General features: G+C 44.4%; 1 protein-coding gene and 1 long non-coding RNA gene across 2 annotated transcripts in view; one reads left to right on the top strand and one right to left on the bottom strand.

Moving 5' to 3' along the window:
* Nucleotides 1–15,191, top strand: part of LOC121740212 (collagen alpha chain CG42342) — a 181,139-nt gene that overhangs the window by 149,648 nt on the left and 16,300 nt on the right. Inside the window, exons 2-9 of the mRNA XM_042132848.1 lie at nt 6,712–6,782; nt 7,752–7,787; nt 8,043–8,078; nt 8,992–9,027; nt 9,246–9,317; nt 10,744–10,812; nt 10,936–10,989; nt 11,552–11,731. Coding sequence (XP_041988782.1) covers nt 6,712–6,782; nt 7,752–7,787; nt 8,043–8,078; nt 8,992–9,027; nt 9,246–9,317; nt 10,744–10,812; nt 10,936–10,989; nt 11,552–11,731 — 554 coding nt within the window. The remainder of the gene's footprint in view (nt 1–6,711; nt 6,783–7,751; nt 7,788–8,042; nt 8,079–8,991; nt 9,028–9,245; nt 9,318–10,743; nt 10,813–10,935; nt 10,990–11,551; nt 11,732–15,191) is intronic.
* On the bottom strand, nt 6,829–14,430 carry LOC121740213. The gene is made up of 3 exons (XR_006037613.1): nt 14,421–14,430; nt 7,072–7,077; nt 6,829–6,882 (listed from the first exon to the last, which is right to left on the bottom strand). It is a non-coding gene; the product is annotated as an uncharacterized LOC121740213 (long non-coding RNA).

Raw genomic sequence — 15,191 nt, 5'->3', positions numbered from 1 at the left:
GCCGTAAACCGGAGATTGCTGAATGTATTAAAAGTTTATTGACGGGCGAGGAGCCCGGCGTCGTGTTATACTTACGCGTCTAATTCGACATCGCGCGGTGACGGTCTCGGCTCCACCGCCCAAATTGGGAAAGATCCGGGATCGATACTCGTTCACCCCGGATCTGTGGCGGAGCTCCGTAATAACTTAATCGGGCACTTCCCAGTTGACAATTAACACACGACGCGAACATCCAGTCGAGGAAATGGACGCGCCAATAGTGCTGCCGGCATTCAATATTCAACATAATGATAATATACTACACGCTCTCGGTGCGGCTAAGCTGTTTTTAATTATTTTCAATATTAGACGCTCCAATGTTATCACGATCGCCGCGTGTCGTCGCGTCTCTCTGGTACTTAACAGAATCGGTCTAGTCTCGGGGCACTCCGCCGAGCGGAATAAATTCTCCACTTTACAGTTTTACCTCACTTATCCTGTTAGTCGTTTCTTATTTGAAAACCGCTGACAACCAAACTTATTTAGTTTGCATCTCCGCCAGGTTCTGTGATTGCTAATGTTACCGCCGCACTAGACCGGCTATCCAGCTCCGGACTAGTAATGAACATGTTCAGCGGGAATTTAAATTCCGGCTGCGAGAAGACCGGGCTGCCTTCTCGAGGGTTACTCCCCTTAAACCGGGCCTGGTTGTTGCGGGCTGTGGGGAGACGGGGCCTGGTTCCTGCGGGCTGAGGGGAGACCGGGCCTCGTTCCTACGGGCTAAGGGGAGACCGGGCCTTCGTGCCGGCCGAGAGGAGCGCGGGTCCCTCGGTTGTCGCGGGTTAATCAGCAGCGCGGCGGCTAGTTAGTATGCCGAACGCGCGCGCCGGTTTATCCTCCCAGACAATTTACTTGCAAATATGCCGAGGTAATTTGTACTCGCAAACTGCAAAATTTAAAGCCATTACGATCGTCATTGGAACTCCACCTAGGCATTCGTTGTAAATTCGCTCACATTTGCTATTTTAGTAGGGAGAGCGATTTTCCTTTTAACATGGAAATTACAAGACTGAAAGTATACATTTTTTAGTAGAACTGTATAAAATTATACAGTTTTATACAGTTCTACCAAATACTGAATAATGTCAGTCAATTAGTTGAATTTCGAAATAATTCGATCCATTTCATTGTTACAATACCAGGATGAAATGGAAAAGCTTAAGAGTTTTTTGTACAGTTTATCGTCGAAAACATGAACATTTCGTGAGGAGTGGAGGACATTAATTACTGCGAAAGTATTACCCGAACGTGTGCGGCGGTCGGCGGCGCGGCGGCACGGCGCCACGCCGTCTGCGGCGTCGGCCCGGCGCGGCGGGTACTGGGTCACGCCGCGCCGTCACGCGGCACGTCCCCCAGCTGTTGTCAGTCGTCACCGTCTTGTTGACTACACGAACGTTTACTAGTTGTCCTCTATTCTCTGTGTTTCCGATTTCCTAATTTGCAACGTTGAATTTTATCTACCGCTTATTTTTGGCACCGAGGTTTTGAAGTATCTCCTCCCAATATGTCGAGATTTGGCCCCCGTGCGTGCGTAAGTAGTTATCGGTGCGTGTGATATGAAATTGCGAGAGACATTAACCCCCCGCGTGGCCCCCCGCTCCCCCCCGCTGGGACGTAATACCCCGCACCGCCGGGGCCGACATTTCCCGCGTCCCCACCGCGCGCCCCGCGGCGACCGCGCTTTACTGCGGCAGCAGTCGCTTCGAAAATACTCCGCCTGCACCTTAAACGGCAAAAATCCTCGTTTTGCATATACCGTATAGCGATAGAAAAGCGATTTCATTTTACGAAGCGAGCGAGCGAATTTTACTGAAAAAATAGCCGAACTCTACATCTATAAAGCAGATTCATTGTTTAACTGCGTGCCGTCGTCTCGAACAGTTATCGCTGTGATTCAAATAATATTCGGTCGGGACCGTCGCAATCCACCGTCTGCGAAACGCCGAGCGCCGGTAAACTTTACAGCAAACGCGGTAAATTGAGTCGGAGCCTCGCGCGAGTCGAACGCCCGCGGCCGGCGACCACCGCGCGCCTCGCCTCTATCCCCCGGACACAAGGTGCACAGTCGCGCGGCGCCCGCAGTCTTTCACTGAAATTTCCTAGCTGTCGTCGAAATGCAAAAATAACTTCGAGATATTCCCGGAGGTGACAAATAAAATCATCGGAAAGTTGCGGACTCCCAGCGCGGGCGCGACTGCGGCGGCCCGAGTCTTCGCCGCATTGAAATTTCCTTTTCACTAGTCGCTCTTGAGTTCGCGATCATTTATTATTATAATCTGCGTAGCTAGCACGGGGTTTCCCAGTCGATTCTTCGGAAGAAAGTAATGGCAGTTTCTTTCCCATGTCTACATATCTTATTCCCGAGCATGGCACCACCCATCGACTTGAGTTTCAGTGGACAAAGACAAGAAACTCTTTCCTTAGCAACCATTAAAGCAACGGCAATTATTTTTTTTATGACATTTAGTTTCTTGGTTCTTTTTTTTAATTATGGCACCTCGGCTATAAAACCATGGCCAGTGTCGAGTAAATGGCGGCAAATTCAAAAAATCGACGTGTAGCAACCTTGTCTATAGCCAGAATTATAGTTTTGATCTACGAAATACGAATAATAAAAACTAAGGAACTTTATTATTCGTAGTTTGTAGATCAAAACTACAATTCCGGCTATAGACAGGGTTGCTATACATCGATTTTTTGAATTTGCCGCCATTTACTCGACACTGGCCATGGTTTTATAGCCAAGTGCCATAATAAAAATAAAAACAGAATCAAGAAACTAAATGTCAAAAGCGGATCGTCATGCTTGACTTATAGATTTTCAAAAGCGAAAGATATCGAGATAGGAAAGAAACTTTTACTCCAATGTTTTTCCGGTAAAACTGTCAAAATTTAGTTTCTTTCGTTTGTCTACGTGCTTGTGCTAGCTATGCTGTTCATGCTCGGCGCGTTCGCTGCAGTTGCTACCGCCATGACACCTCAGATTTGTCACGGATTAGAGAGGCAGTAAACTACTCGGCGACTAGGGACGACGAAGCTCTACATTACTATGAATAGTGTCAACATTGAAATAACATGTCCGGGTGGCTAAGTGGGCAGCGGCACGCGAGCCACTAACTCACTCATGTCGCAAGTTAAGCCGCAGTGAGTAACGGCGATCATAATAATTGCAAAGACTGTTTGGTTTGTAACTTGTAACAGAGACTGTATGTCTCTCGGGTCGTAGCTATAAATCGGCGCTACTGGAGTCTGGTTAGTTGTTTTACATAAAATAATAAATAAAAATAAAGTATATTTTTATTCAAAAAGGGTATCATGATACACTTTTTGAAAGTCGTCATTCATTTCATTTCATTTCAAAGTCGTAGAAAGAACGGAGAAACTACCTTGCCTACCACCGGTTCGGGAACTACCACGCCGAGAAGAACCGGCGTAAGAAACTCGCACGGAGCCATCTTTTAAGTAAATTATCTTAGCATAATATAGCGCCGGAGGTGCGATCCCTTGTAGTTCTAACTGGCACCGCTCGTGCCTCCCGGTGTATGTGGTGTGACCACTCACCACTCACCACCGCCATTAGTATGCGGCCGGCGTGCGCGGGGTGCCCGGACACTATCGACTGACGAATCAAATCGAACCCCAATGCGAAGCGGAGCAGATTTCGTCTTTCATTTATGAAAAAAATACGTAATGCTTCCTAATAATATTATGACGGCCACACTCGGAGCCATTTTATGATTGCCTATGCCTAACTTTCATAAATAATAATGAAGATCATGATAATATACGCTTAACAATTGATCATTATCTGTCTACATATTTAAAGTAGCCTCCGGTTGCGGCCGCTACAGAGATTCTGGCCAAATCTAGTTTTGTAATAAAAATTCGTAGAGCACCGTCGTAGCGGCGTAGCGGTGCTACGACGTGGGCGCTACGAAGCGCCTGCTACGAGTGCTACGACCGGCCTGCTAAGTACGAAAAGCGTGTTAAAAATTTGAAATAGTCCATCGTAGGTCTACGGTGGACTATTTAATATTTTTTTACCTATCTGCAGTGTTCTTAATTAATTCGAAACTTTGCACACGTATTGGGAGCCTATGACAATGCAATAATATTATTTTGATTTTTTGTTTTTGGTTTTTTTTAAACTATTATTATTACTATTATTATTCAATTCAATAACATAGACAGAGTAGACCACGGCACGGCGAAGATCATTTGGTACTGTTTATCGCAAGAAAAATATGTATAATTACAGCGTATACAATATACATACGCGATATACTGCTTTTACGCGGGGGAAACTACGCTTCTACTAACACATATTATTTTAATAGTAAATTGCGATTCATTCAGAAGTAAAATAATAATGGGCGCACATTCCTCTGCGTAATGTTATTCGGGACTCGGGTATTCCCCGCGTGTGACGGTCGTCGCGCGTCGGTCAGCTGCCGATAGCATCGGCGCCGCGTCACCCCGCGTCACCCCGCGTCACCCCGCACTTTATAGACGGTTGTCACGCCGCGTCTCGCCGCGTGTCGCCGTCCTCGCGCTACCGCCTACCAGTATAGTATACGCTAGTACTTCCCGTTGGACTAAATTATAGTTCAATATTATTTAGATGTGTAAATAAACAAGCAGGGGTCGGCACGAAAATTATACTTTCATTTAAATTTATTATATAACATTATATTTATATTATGTTCATGTAAAATAGTTTCATTTTTCCTTACCTTTTACCGTTAGTATAATTATACACTGCCAATCAACAGTACTATAAGGGTGTGTTTGTGAAGTCGTCTCATCGGGGTGTTTGTATTGTTTCAGGTAACGTGTGACGTCATCAGGCATTATTACGCGGCGCTGCTCGACATCGCTTGCAGCAGCCCCCCGCAGCTCCCGGCAGCCCCCGCCAGCTCCCCGCAGCTCCCCGCAGCTCCCCACAGCTCCCCGCAGCTTCCTGCAGCTCCCGTCAGCCAGCCGCTGACACTCTCTACAACATACCACCGAGACTAACCGGAGGAATGGGGATGAAGCACACGAAGTAGTGTGCTACATTCTTTACTAAAAAACTCTGTTTCATAAACGTTAAAAGACATTCGCGTACATAATTTGTACCCTCCACGCGCATACCGCAATTTATAAAAATATATTTTGAGGACGACTTACGAGTTTCCTTAGAGCATTATTTGTGTGAAACCCAGGATAAGGTTTTACGTTATTATGGGGGAGAGCTGTACCGTAGCACTAGGACCCCTAACACCTTGGTAGGTGTTAGGGTCCTAGTCCCTAATGCCCTACAGCCCTAGCCCTAACCGTAGGTTTGTAATAATATATAAATATATTTAATGAGTCCAGGAGACCTGCTACCATAAGATCTAAGGTAGCAGGCGGATAGTTGAAGGGAATAAAAGGATGGAAACGATTTTCTCACTGTCAGTCACCCAGGCTCAGGTGACTGTGGTTAGGCTAAAGCTGTCTTAGCCACAGTGAGAGGTTGTCGGTATGGATTTGGGAGTCGGTAGGAACACTTCCAGAGAGTAGCCCTGGACGAGTGTTTAAGGGAGGGAAATGGGAGATGAATGAGATACAACAACAAGTTGATATCTGATTTATTATGATCAATTCTTACAAAATGTACTTGTTCACCTTTACACACACAAATACGAGTATGTACAAGTTTTCTAAACACAACACACATAATATTATGTACACAATATGCTGTTCAGCATATTATTTAAAGTAGGTTAAGTTATGTAGAGTAGGAATGTGATGATCGTGCGTCAACGCGATCTAGTTGACATGTTCAATGCCGAACAATTTGCATACATTTTAAATAAGAATAACTCGTTAGCTTTCTCGAGCTGGAGACGTTTAACATAAATAATATTGCGTATTTCGGACTTTCTTAAAAAATTCAAGGGATAATAGAAGTTGATTTGCAAACGTATTCATTCAAAAGACACCTTAACGAGACTACTCGACTGCGGGAGCCCGGGGGACGCTCGGGCGCTCCACCTGCGGCTGCGGGCCCGCGCTCACGGCCGAGGAGGTCGCCAGCGTGCTCTTTAATGAAGCTTAGGAGACCCCGGGCGGATGTCTTCGCCCTAAAACGTTCCTCTCACTTCATCCTGTGACGTGTCACTCGGCCCCGCGTGAGGACACTCGGCCACGCTCGCGTGTCACACGTGTGCGACGCCGCCGGCCGCCGAGAGCGCCCTCCACGCGACGCCGCGACACCGAGGGCGCTCTCGCCGCTCTCCACGTCCCCGGGAGAGCCGCTCAACTCCCGCATGTTTTGTTTATTTGTTTTTTGAGTTTAAGGTTCACCAAACAGTCTACAGAGAAAATCATTCCGATATAATCGCGTTCCGCCCCACCTGGTGATTGGTGAATGGTAATGTCATCACAGCACTTCACCGCACTCCGCCGCACTCGAGCGTCCGCACCCCGCACCCCGCGCGCCGATCGGATACATCTTATACATACAGATAGCTGCTGTCTCGAGTGGTACTCGATAATTACCTCCCGACTGCCGGGCCGGGGTGCAGGATCGCTCCCGGCCGATTGATTTTTAAAAGGAAATGCCATTTTCAATTGTTATTTAAAACAACCGTTTTATTGTCTCCAGCATAGTTTCCTAAACTAAAAGAGTATTTGTATAATTTGCAGGTCCGCCGGGCCCGCCGGGCAAGCGCGGCAAAAAGGGCAAGAAGGGCGACTCCGGGGAGCCCGGCCCGCCGGTATGTACTCCTTTGATATATAATACAATATACGTCCTCCGTACAGTATATTTTAAGGGCTTGTACACAAAACTGCGATGCGACGTCGCATCGCAAGAACCTTCGAGCTCGCACGTCGCGTCGCTAGAACCTTCGAGCTCGCACGTCGCGTCGCTAGAACCTTCGAGCTCGCACGTCGCGTCGCTAGAACCTTCGAGCTCGCACGTCGCGTCGCTAGAACCTTCGAGCTCGCACGTCGCGTCGCTAGAACTTGCGAATTGAGTCGTATCGCGCATTCCTGCGATGTTACGTCACACTTGTTGACTCAACACTTTAGTCGGCTCTGAGACAATCTATTTTCTGTATAAAAACTAATGTATAGAATTATTGTTTTACCTACCGGATAGTGAGGCCAATCATTTCCAGATGCATAATAGGAACTCTCCCCTTGTACGATAGTTTCTGAAGATGTGGTGACAATAAACTAAAAAGCTCTTCGAATGAAGATATGCTCATTCTAAAATAATAATAAAAAAATTGACAGTTTACAGAGCACATTTTCGTTAAAAAAGGTTCCTTCGGCGTTCATAATAAAAATAAATGGAAGAACTCAAAATCTACTTCTTTTCTTTTGCTTGTATCTATAACTAAGCACTAACAAAAGTGCACACGTCTTTCCGATCCATGTCGCAACCTAGTTTTTAAAATACGTCCAGTAGACCAGTGCGATTGACGGTCGACGAAAGAATGGTCACCTTAATCGTGGAAGGGAGAGGCTATGCCGCATGAAATCGCATCGCAACAATTCATATCGTAACATTTTGCGTTGCGAATTTGCATTGCGTCTCATCGCAGTTTTGTGTACAAGCCCTAACACAATATATAATAATACAATTAGCGCTGCTTACACAGAAATGCTTTCGTACGCAGCGCCCGCCGCTTACGCTGAGCTTACCACGATTTTGTTAGCATTATTTTTTTATTCCGCAGGGGTCGATGGGCGCGCCTGGAAAGAATGGATTTCCGGTACTTATACTTTACATTACTGTCGCCTCCTCCGCTAGCTTCTTCACTACTTCTGTTATGTAACATTCGAATTGCAATCGATCTATTGACCCGAAGGCTGATTCTCGCGATCGAAAATATTCAATTCGCAATCTGAGTAGATTCGCCCCCTCTCTCCCGCGTAATCGGGACATTGGGGATCGGCCGCGACCGCCGTGTCGAAAATTGGCCTTCGGTGTGCTGACGCGCCGTCGCTACAGCTGTGTGACGTTTCAGGGGAGCAAAGGCGAGAAGGGCGAGCGCGGTTTCATGGTAAGCGCCGGCCCCCGTAGTGTACCTTAGTGCCATGTAGTGACCCTGTAGTGACCCCGTAGAAACCGAAGTGCCCTCTAGTGCCAACTGCCCACTAACCACGTCATGTAGCGCTGATGCTATGTAAAGCTGCTGTGTGCACCTGTCGGTAGTTATTGTTGTGTGTGTATGTTGATGTCGTCCCGGCCCCGGTACACGGTCGGCATCCGCCCTAGCTCGGGCGGTTGCTAAACGCGAAAACGTAGCCTCGAGCAAAATTATCGTACAGTAGTTTAGTAAATTAAAAGCCTAATGTTTTTAGCTTACTGCTTACATCAGTTTTGATTTTACTGACTACAAAAAATTGAGTACTTGGATGTGGACATTTTTAAAATTTAGTTTTTGTGATGAACTTATATACTAAGATTTTGTTTGTTTGCTATCCAGGGTGTAACAAAATAAGGTGACAATACTTTAGGGTGTATATTATGTGCGTGTGTTATTTAGTGCACTGTGAAAGTAGCAGCGCTGAAATTGTATGGGCAAGCGCCCTAGCGTCATGGAAATCTTACAATAGTTTAAAAAAAGTTACTCTTTCAGCGTCGCTATTTCACAGTAAATAATATAATACACAGGATCTCATACCCACCCTCAAGTATTATCACTATTTGTTTATGCACGCTGTATAATTCACGTACAGTACACGATCTCCCTATGATAACGAGCCGGAGCGTTCTGCCGCTCCGCCTGCAGCCTGACGCCTGCAGCCCGCTCCCCGCGACTCCTCTTCCAGTTCTTGATTTATCCTTCTACTCTCGTGCTGTATTTTCCTCTGTACTGATGAATTCTACTAACGCTACGTTTTATGATTTAACATAACAATACGACGCTCGAAGTCCACCTTCGTACTCACGTGATCGTTTCTCGTTTTCAGGGGCCGATCGGGCTCGACGGACCGAAGGGAGATCCGGTGAGTGAGCGATCCCATCAGAAAGTAATAAACGAATAATTATGACAATCGATGAGGAATACGATACGACTCAATCGGGCTAGAGTCGTAGACCGCTATCGCTAGAGCTATCCGAATCGCACGTCATCCCTGCGCTCGCGACCGGGCGAGCCCTGGAGTGTCGCGTGTGTTCCCTCGCCGTCGAGCAGTAACTCAGTTGTGCCACTTTCACGTTCCAGGGTCGAGCCGGCGACAAGGGGCAGAAGGGCGAGCACGGCAGCCCCGGCTTCGACGTCTTCTCCGCCGTCAAGGTCAGTCGGCAGCTTTTCGGGGTTCTGACGCTTACCGCGACTATCGACGTTTAGATTACAAGATAATAATACCTATTTATGTCATTACGAGATTACGGGACAACTTTTGGGTGATTTAGCATATTACAGGCATTTACAGCAAATTCAAATTCAAATTTTGAAGCAGTATTGCAACAGGCGAAAATTGTACTATTAGACTAAAATATATGTATAATATAATGTATATCGAACATAAAATTTGGTATGTAACACGAAATTCTGTTTGATAGCAGATGTTGTACAATTTTCGCGCTCAGTTGTCCCTGGCAGTCCCTGCCCACCGTTTATAGACACTTCATACTACTAGCGCGCCCGACAGACGACGCGACGACGTCCCGTCATATCTATGAAGTTTAAATTGTTCATAGTGTAATTTGACATAATTCTATACGGTGGTAAGGAGTTCGGAGGAGTAGGGTAACTGACATTGAGACACGAGAATTATATATATATTACTAGCTGTCCCGGCAAACGTTGTTTTGCCAATATATAAAGTATTTCGCCCATATTATTTTATTGAAGTGACCGTCCATCGCTATCCTGTTGCACAAACAATGGTCACCGTTAGTCTCGAATTGTAATAATTTACTTTTATTTATTTAACAAATTCACTTATCAATATAAAAAGTAGCCAGTAGCCGATTCTCAGCCCTACTGAATATGCACATAAAATTTGGTAAAAATCAGTAAAGCCGTTTCGGAGGAGTAGGGTAACTGACATTGTGACACGAGAATTTTATATATATAAGATATGAGACTCGATGACGCCCGCAACTCCGTTGCGCCAAAATTTTTATCCCGAAAAAACCAAACGTAACGACTCAAAGTATCTCCATACCAAATTTCAGCATAATCTGTTAAGTAGTTTGGGCGTGAAGAAGTAACAGACAGACAAACAGACACACTTTCGCATTTATAATATTACTAGTTGACGCCCGCAACTCCGTTCCGCCAAAATTCGTTTATCGCACGGGAACTGTACATTTTTCCGAGATAAAAACTATCCTATGTCCTTTCTCGGGACTCAAAATATCTCCATGCCAAATTTCAGCAAAATCGGTTCAGCGGTTTCATCGTGAAGAGGTAACAGACAGACAGACAGACAGACAGACGGACAGACAGACACACTTTCGCATTTATAATATTAGTATGGAAGTATGGAAGTGTGGATAGTAGTATTATTAATTATATACTTAGTAGAGATGTATATCTTTTGACTCGTACAAAACCCACCTCGCGCCAGAAGGTCGTGTGTTCTGCGGTCTGCCCCTGCCCGATACGTAGGAGCGTACAATTAAATAGAGTCTCCTTGCGCGGGGTGGATTTTTATGGGATTCAAAGATGTCTGTGTAAGTATGTACATGATCTACATGAGCGGGTCTTGCAGGGCGTGAAAAGATCCGTGGACAGCTATAAGATGAGCCCCTACACAACGGCGGAGATCATAGCCGTCAAGGTACCGCTTAGCGCTCCCCTCGCGCCGCTTTACCGTTGTGTTGCCGTTACGTGTTGTGTTGTCGTAGAGTAGGCCGGAGGTGTGTGTGTGCTGTGTGCATGTACTGACGCGGTGTGTGTGTAGGGCCTGCAGGCGGCCGGCCACAACATCTCGGCGCAGACCATCATTCAGCTGAAGGTGAGCGCTTCGTTGTGTTTTATTTGCTTCTATGATTTTCTGAACCCGACCATATTATCATTCAGTATAGCACGAAAACATTATACTTAATAATAATTGTACAATTTTGTAACCCCGGTTCGACACTCGTGTTCCGCGGACAAGAGGCAACGCAAATGAAAAATTTCTAATGAGAATACACATCCCGGCGCGGAACACGAGTGTGGAGTATGTGTGTGATGTATCGCACCTTTATGAAGACGCCGCGCGCCGCCGCGCGTTGGTTTCCGACGGCGGTCAGCACGAGCACGTCTTTTCTTGCCGTTTGTGAGCTCCTAGGCCCTAGGCCCTATGGCGTCCATTGATTGCGTGAAAGCTCCTATAATATTTTTAATGCTTTAAAATGTTTTGCTACATATCGAGTGAGATCGAGGTAAGGGTAAGTCGAGACGAATTTCACGATATTTTACTATCTAAATCGTCAAAACTTCTCACGCAATTTATAGACTCCCCCTTGCATAACTCTAACTCTAACTCTAATTTAAGCATAATATTATATTATAACGTGTCGCCGACCGCGCAGGGCGAGCCCGGCGAACCCGGCCCGCCCGGCCCGCCGGGGCCGACCGGTGCGGAGGGCATCGCGGGCGCCGAGGGCCGCGTGGGGCCGGCCGGAGCGCCGGGGCCCGCCGGCGCGCCGGGGCCTCAGGGACCGCCCGGACCCGTGGGGCCGCAGGGGCCGCCCGGACCCGCCGGACTTAGGGTGAGTTCAGCTTCCTAGTTCCTACCCGCTAATGACTCGAGCCAAAAATATAGTCTACTAGATAAACGACGGAATATTTTCAAATCGAATTATAACGCATTTTTGTTCTAACCACCTATTAACTGAGTATGATTAAGAATACTGCTAGAGATTGTGAAACATGGAAATAATTTATCAAACGTCACAATTCAATACAAAAATAATTATTATTTTATTCAAGGTACGGTGTGACTAAATCGGTTACAGATACATTGTTTACAATACGATGCCCGCGTGAAGATCAGGCAAAATTAATAAAAAATACTAGCACATGCTAGCACGAATGAACCCGAGAGGCGCTGAAACATGTCACTGTCACTATAAGCCGGGTACAGAACATTCGACAGTTTATTTTAATCTCAATTCTCAAGTAATAGATTCGGTTTTTATAAAATACTTGTAAGTAATTTTGGCTCGAGTATTATTATTATTTGTAGGTAGGGTTCTTAACCCTCCCGGATTGACCGCGGGACTCCGGTAATAATGCCTAACCTCCCGTCCTCCCGGACTGGAAGTTGGACTGGACAATCATATTATCATCTGTTCGAAGAGAATCGCTGGATTAACGCTTACTAAATAATGATTAATGACTTCTATACGAAATTTGTCTTGCGACTATGTTCTTTCTCATATTATAAACTACTAGCTGTTGCCCGCGACTTCGTCCGCGTTAGCATAGTAGATCACATCCCAAGTATTATTTATTGTACAAAAATATTCAATGTACAGAATTGACTTTCCTACGATTTTATTATATATAGATGTTCCGCGCGGCTTTGCTTGCGTAATGTCGGAATTTCACGCAACCGTACATTTTTCCGCAAAAAATAGCCTTTGTCCCTTCACGTGGTCTATTCTTCATGTTTGCCAAATAACATACAAATTGCTCCAGTAGTTCTTAAGATAATAAGCAATTTCAAATAATTTACCTTCGTTTTTAGGGTTCCGTACCTCAAAAGGAAAAAACGGAACCCTTATAGGATCACTTTGTTGTCCGTCTGTCCGTCCGTCCGTCTGTCAAGACCCTTTTTCTCAGGAACGCGTGGAGGTATGAAGCTGAAATTTATATCAATTACTCAGGTCTACTGTCCCTTCAAGCTGTGAAAAAATCAAACTTCTAAGCCAACGCAATCAAAAGATACAGCCGTTTATGCCGCAAATTTTCGACACTTGCAAGGGAATCAAAACCTACAGGGTGCTTCCCGTGAACTCAGAATCTTGAAATTTGGTACGAAGCAACGTCTTATAGCATAGATAAAGGAAAAATTACGAAAACCATAAATTTTTAGTTACATCACATAATATATTTTTTTTTAATAATTTTAAACTTACTACCCATTTCCTCATAAACGCGTAGAGGTATTAAATTGAAATTCATACCAAATACTCAGGTCTATAATACCTTTAAGCTGTAACAAAATCAAACTTCTATGTCAACGCAATCAAAAGAAACAGCAATTTAAGCTGCATATTTTGAAACTCGCAAGTACTCGCAAGGGAATCAAAACCTAAAGGGTACTTCCAGTCGACCTAGAATCTTGAAATTTGGCATGAAGCAACGTTTTATAGCACACATAAAGGAAAAATTCCGAAAACCTTAAATTTTTAGTTACATTACAAAATATATATTTTTTAATAAATATAAACTTATTACTTTTTTCCTCATGAACGCGTAGAGCTATTACTTAAACGATAAAGAGATCTTTGTCTTAAATTTATGCTCCTCCATCTTTCCCCATTGTAATGTTATGAATTTCATTTTGCAATAAAAATACCATAGTTATGACTCGATTGTCGTAATGAACGAACTTTGTAAACCTTGCAGGTTTGTACGGAACCCTCGGTGCGCGAGTCCGACTTGCACTTGGCCGGTTTTTTTTTTCGATATAGCCTTCCTCGATAAATGGGCTATCTAACTCTGAAAGAATTTTTCAATCGGACCAGTAGTTCCTGAGATTAGCGCGTTCAAATAAGCCCTTTCATATAATTTCCCACGTTTTTTCCACACTTTCCTCTATTTCTTAGCTTCTATTAGTCTTCGCGAGATAAAATATAGCCTATAGTCTTTCTCAATAAATGGGCTATCTAACACTGAAAGAATTTTTCAAATCGGACCAGTAGTTCCTGAGATTAGCGCGTTCAAATAAGCCCTTTCATATAATTTCCCCCGTTTTTCCACATTTTCCTCAATTTATTCGCTACTATTAGTCTTAGCGTAATAAAATATAGCCCATAGCCTCCCTCAATCAATGGGCTATCTAACACTGAAAGAATTTTTGAAATCGGACCAGTAGTTCCTGAGATAAGCCCTTTCATATAATTTCCCCCGTTTGTTCCACATGTTCCTCTATTTCTTCGCTACTATTAGTCTTAGCGTAATAAAATATAGCCCATAGCCTGCCTCGATCAATGGGCTATCCAACAGTAATAGAATTTTTCAAATCGGACCAGTAGTTCCTGAGATTAGCGCGTTGCACTGGAGCAATTTTTATGTTATTTGGCACACATGAAGAATAGACCACGTGAAAGAACATAGGTTTTTTTTGCGGAAAAATGTATGGTTTTCGTGACATTCCTAAATTACGCGGGCGAAGCCGCGCGAAACATCTAGTGGTATATAAAATCTTAAAAATAAATTTTTTTATGGTACCTCCCATACACATGAAGCGGGGATGATTTTTTTTCGCGTCTACCCCAGGAAGGATTAAAGTGGAAAAAATCGTTAGAGTCCAGTGCCGCCCCCCCCCCCCCCCCATCTACCAGCTAAACGGTTGCTTCTAGAAATGTGAAAAAATCACGTGAGGTGGAAATGTGCTGGAAAGTGATCACGGCTAAAAAGACTTCAAAGTTATTGAGTAATAGTCGATCAACTAAAAAAATGTATTCGACGAAGTATAAAGGTCCAACTTTTCGTTTAAATTCCTTTGCACGTGACTGAGATGATGTTGTTAGTAGTATAAAATACGTCATAAATGTATATATTCATTGACTATACAGAAATTATCAAAAACTAGCGGTACTACGGAACAGCAGCAGCTCTATTAGAAGTTATTTGCTAAGTGGCGCTTTTAAATGATGAGCAACAAATGGATGTATATTGTATATCGTAAAAAATGAGGAGAGTGCAATTAACCTGCTCATTCTTCTAGGCTAGGCCGACTATGTTGCGATAATGCCGTAATGTGCTTGAGCAACCATACGGACATTTAAAATATTATTCCATGCTCTACAGTTTTTAAGAGTGGTTATCTCACTTTGAAAATATTGCATTAATCAGCTACAAGGGAAGCATGTAAATGCCTTGTTTTTTAATTAGAAAGCAAAAATAGGATGATTTTCGGTTTTTAGTTCAATTTCATCAATCCGGCCGGATCCGGTCGGATCCGGCCGGATTGACAGTAATCCGGTGAAATCCGGTCCG

The sequence above is a fragment of the Aricia agestis genome, chromosome 3 (assembly GCF_905147365.1).
Source record: "Aricia agestis chromosome 3, ilAriAges1.1, whole genome shotgun sequence".
NCBI lineage: Eukaryota > Metazoa > Arthropoda > Insecta > Lepidoptera > Lycaenidae > Aricia > Aricia agestis.
This window is presented reverse-complemented; position numbering and strand designations above follow the sequence as displayed.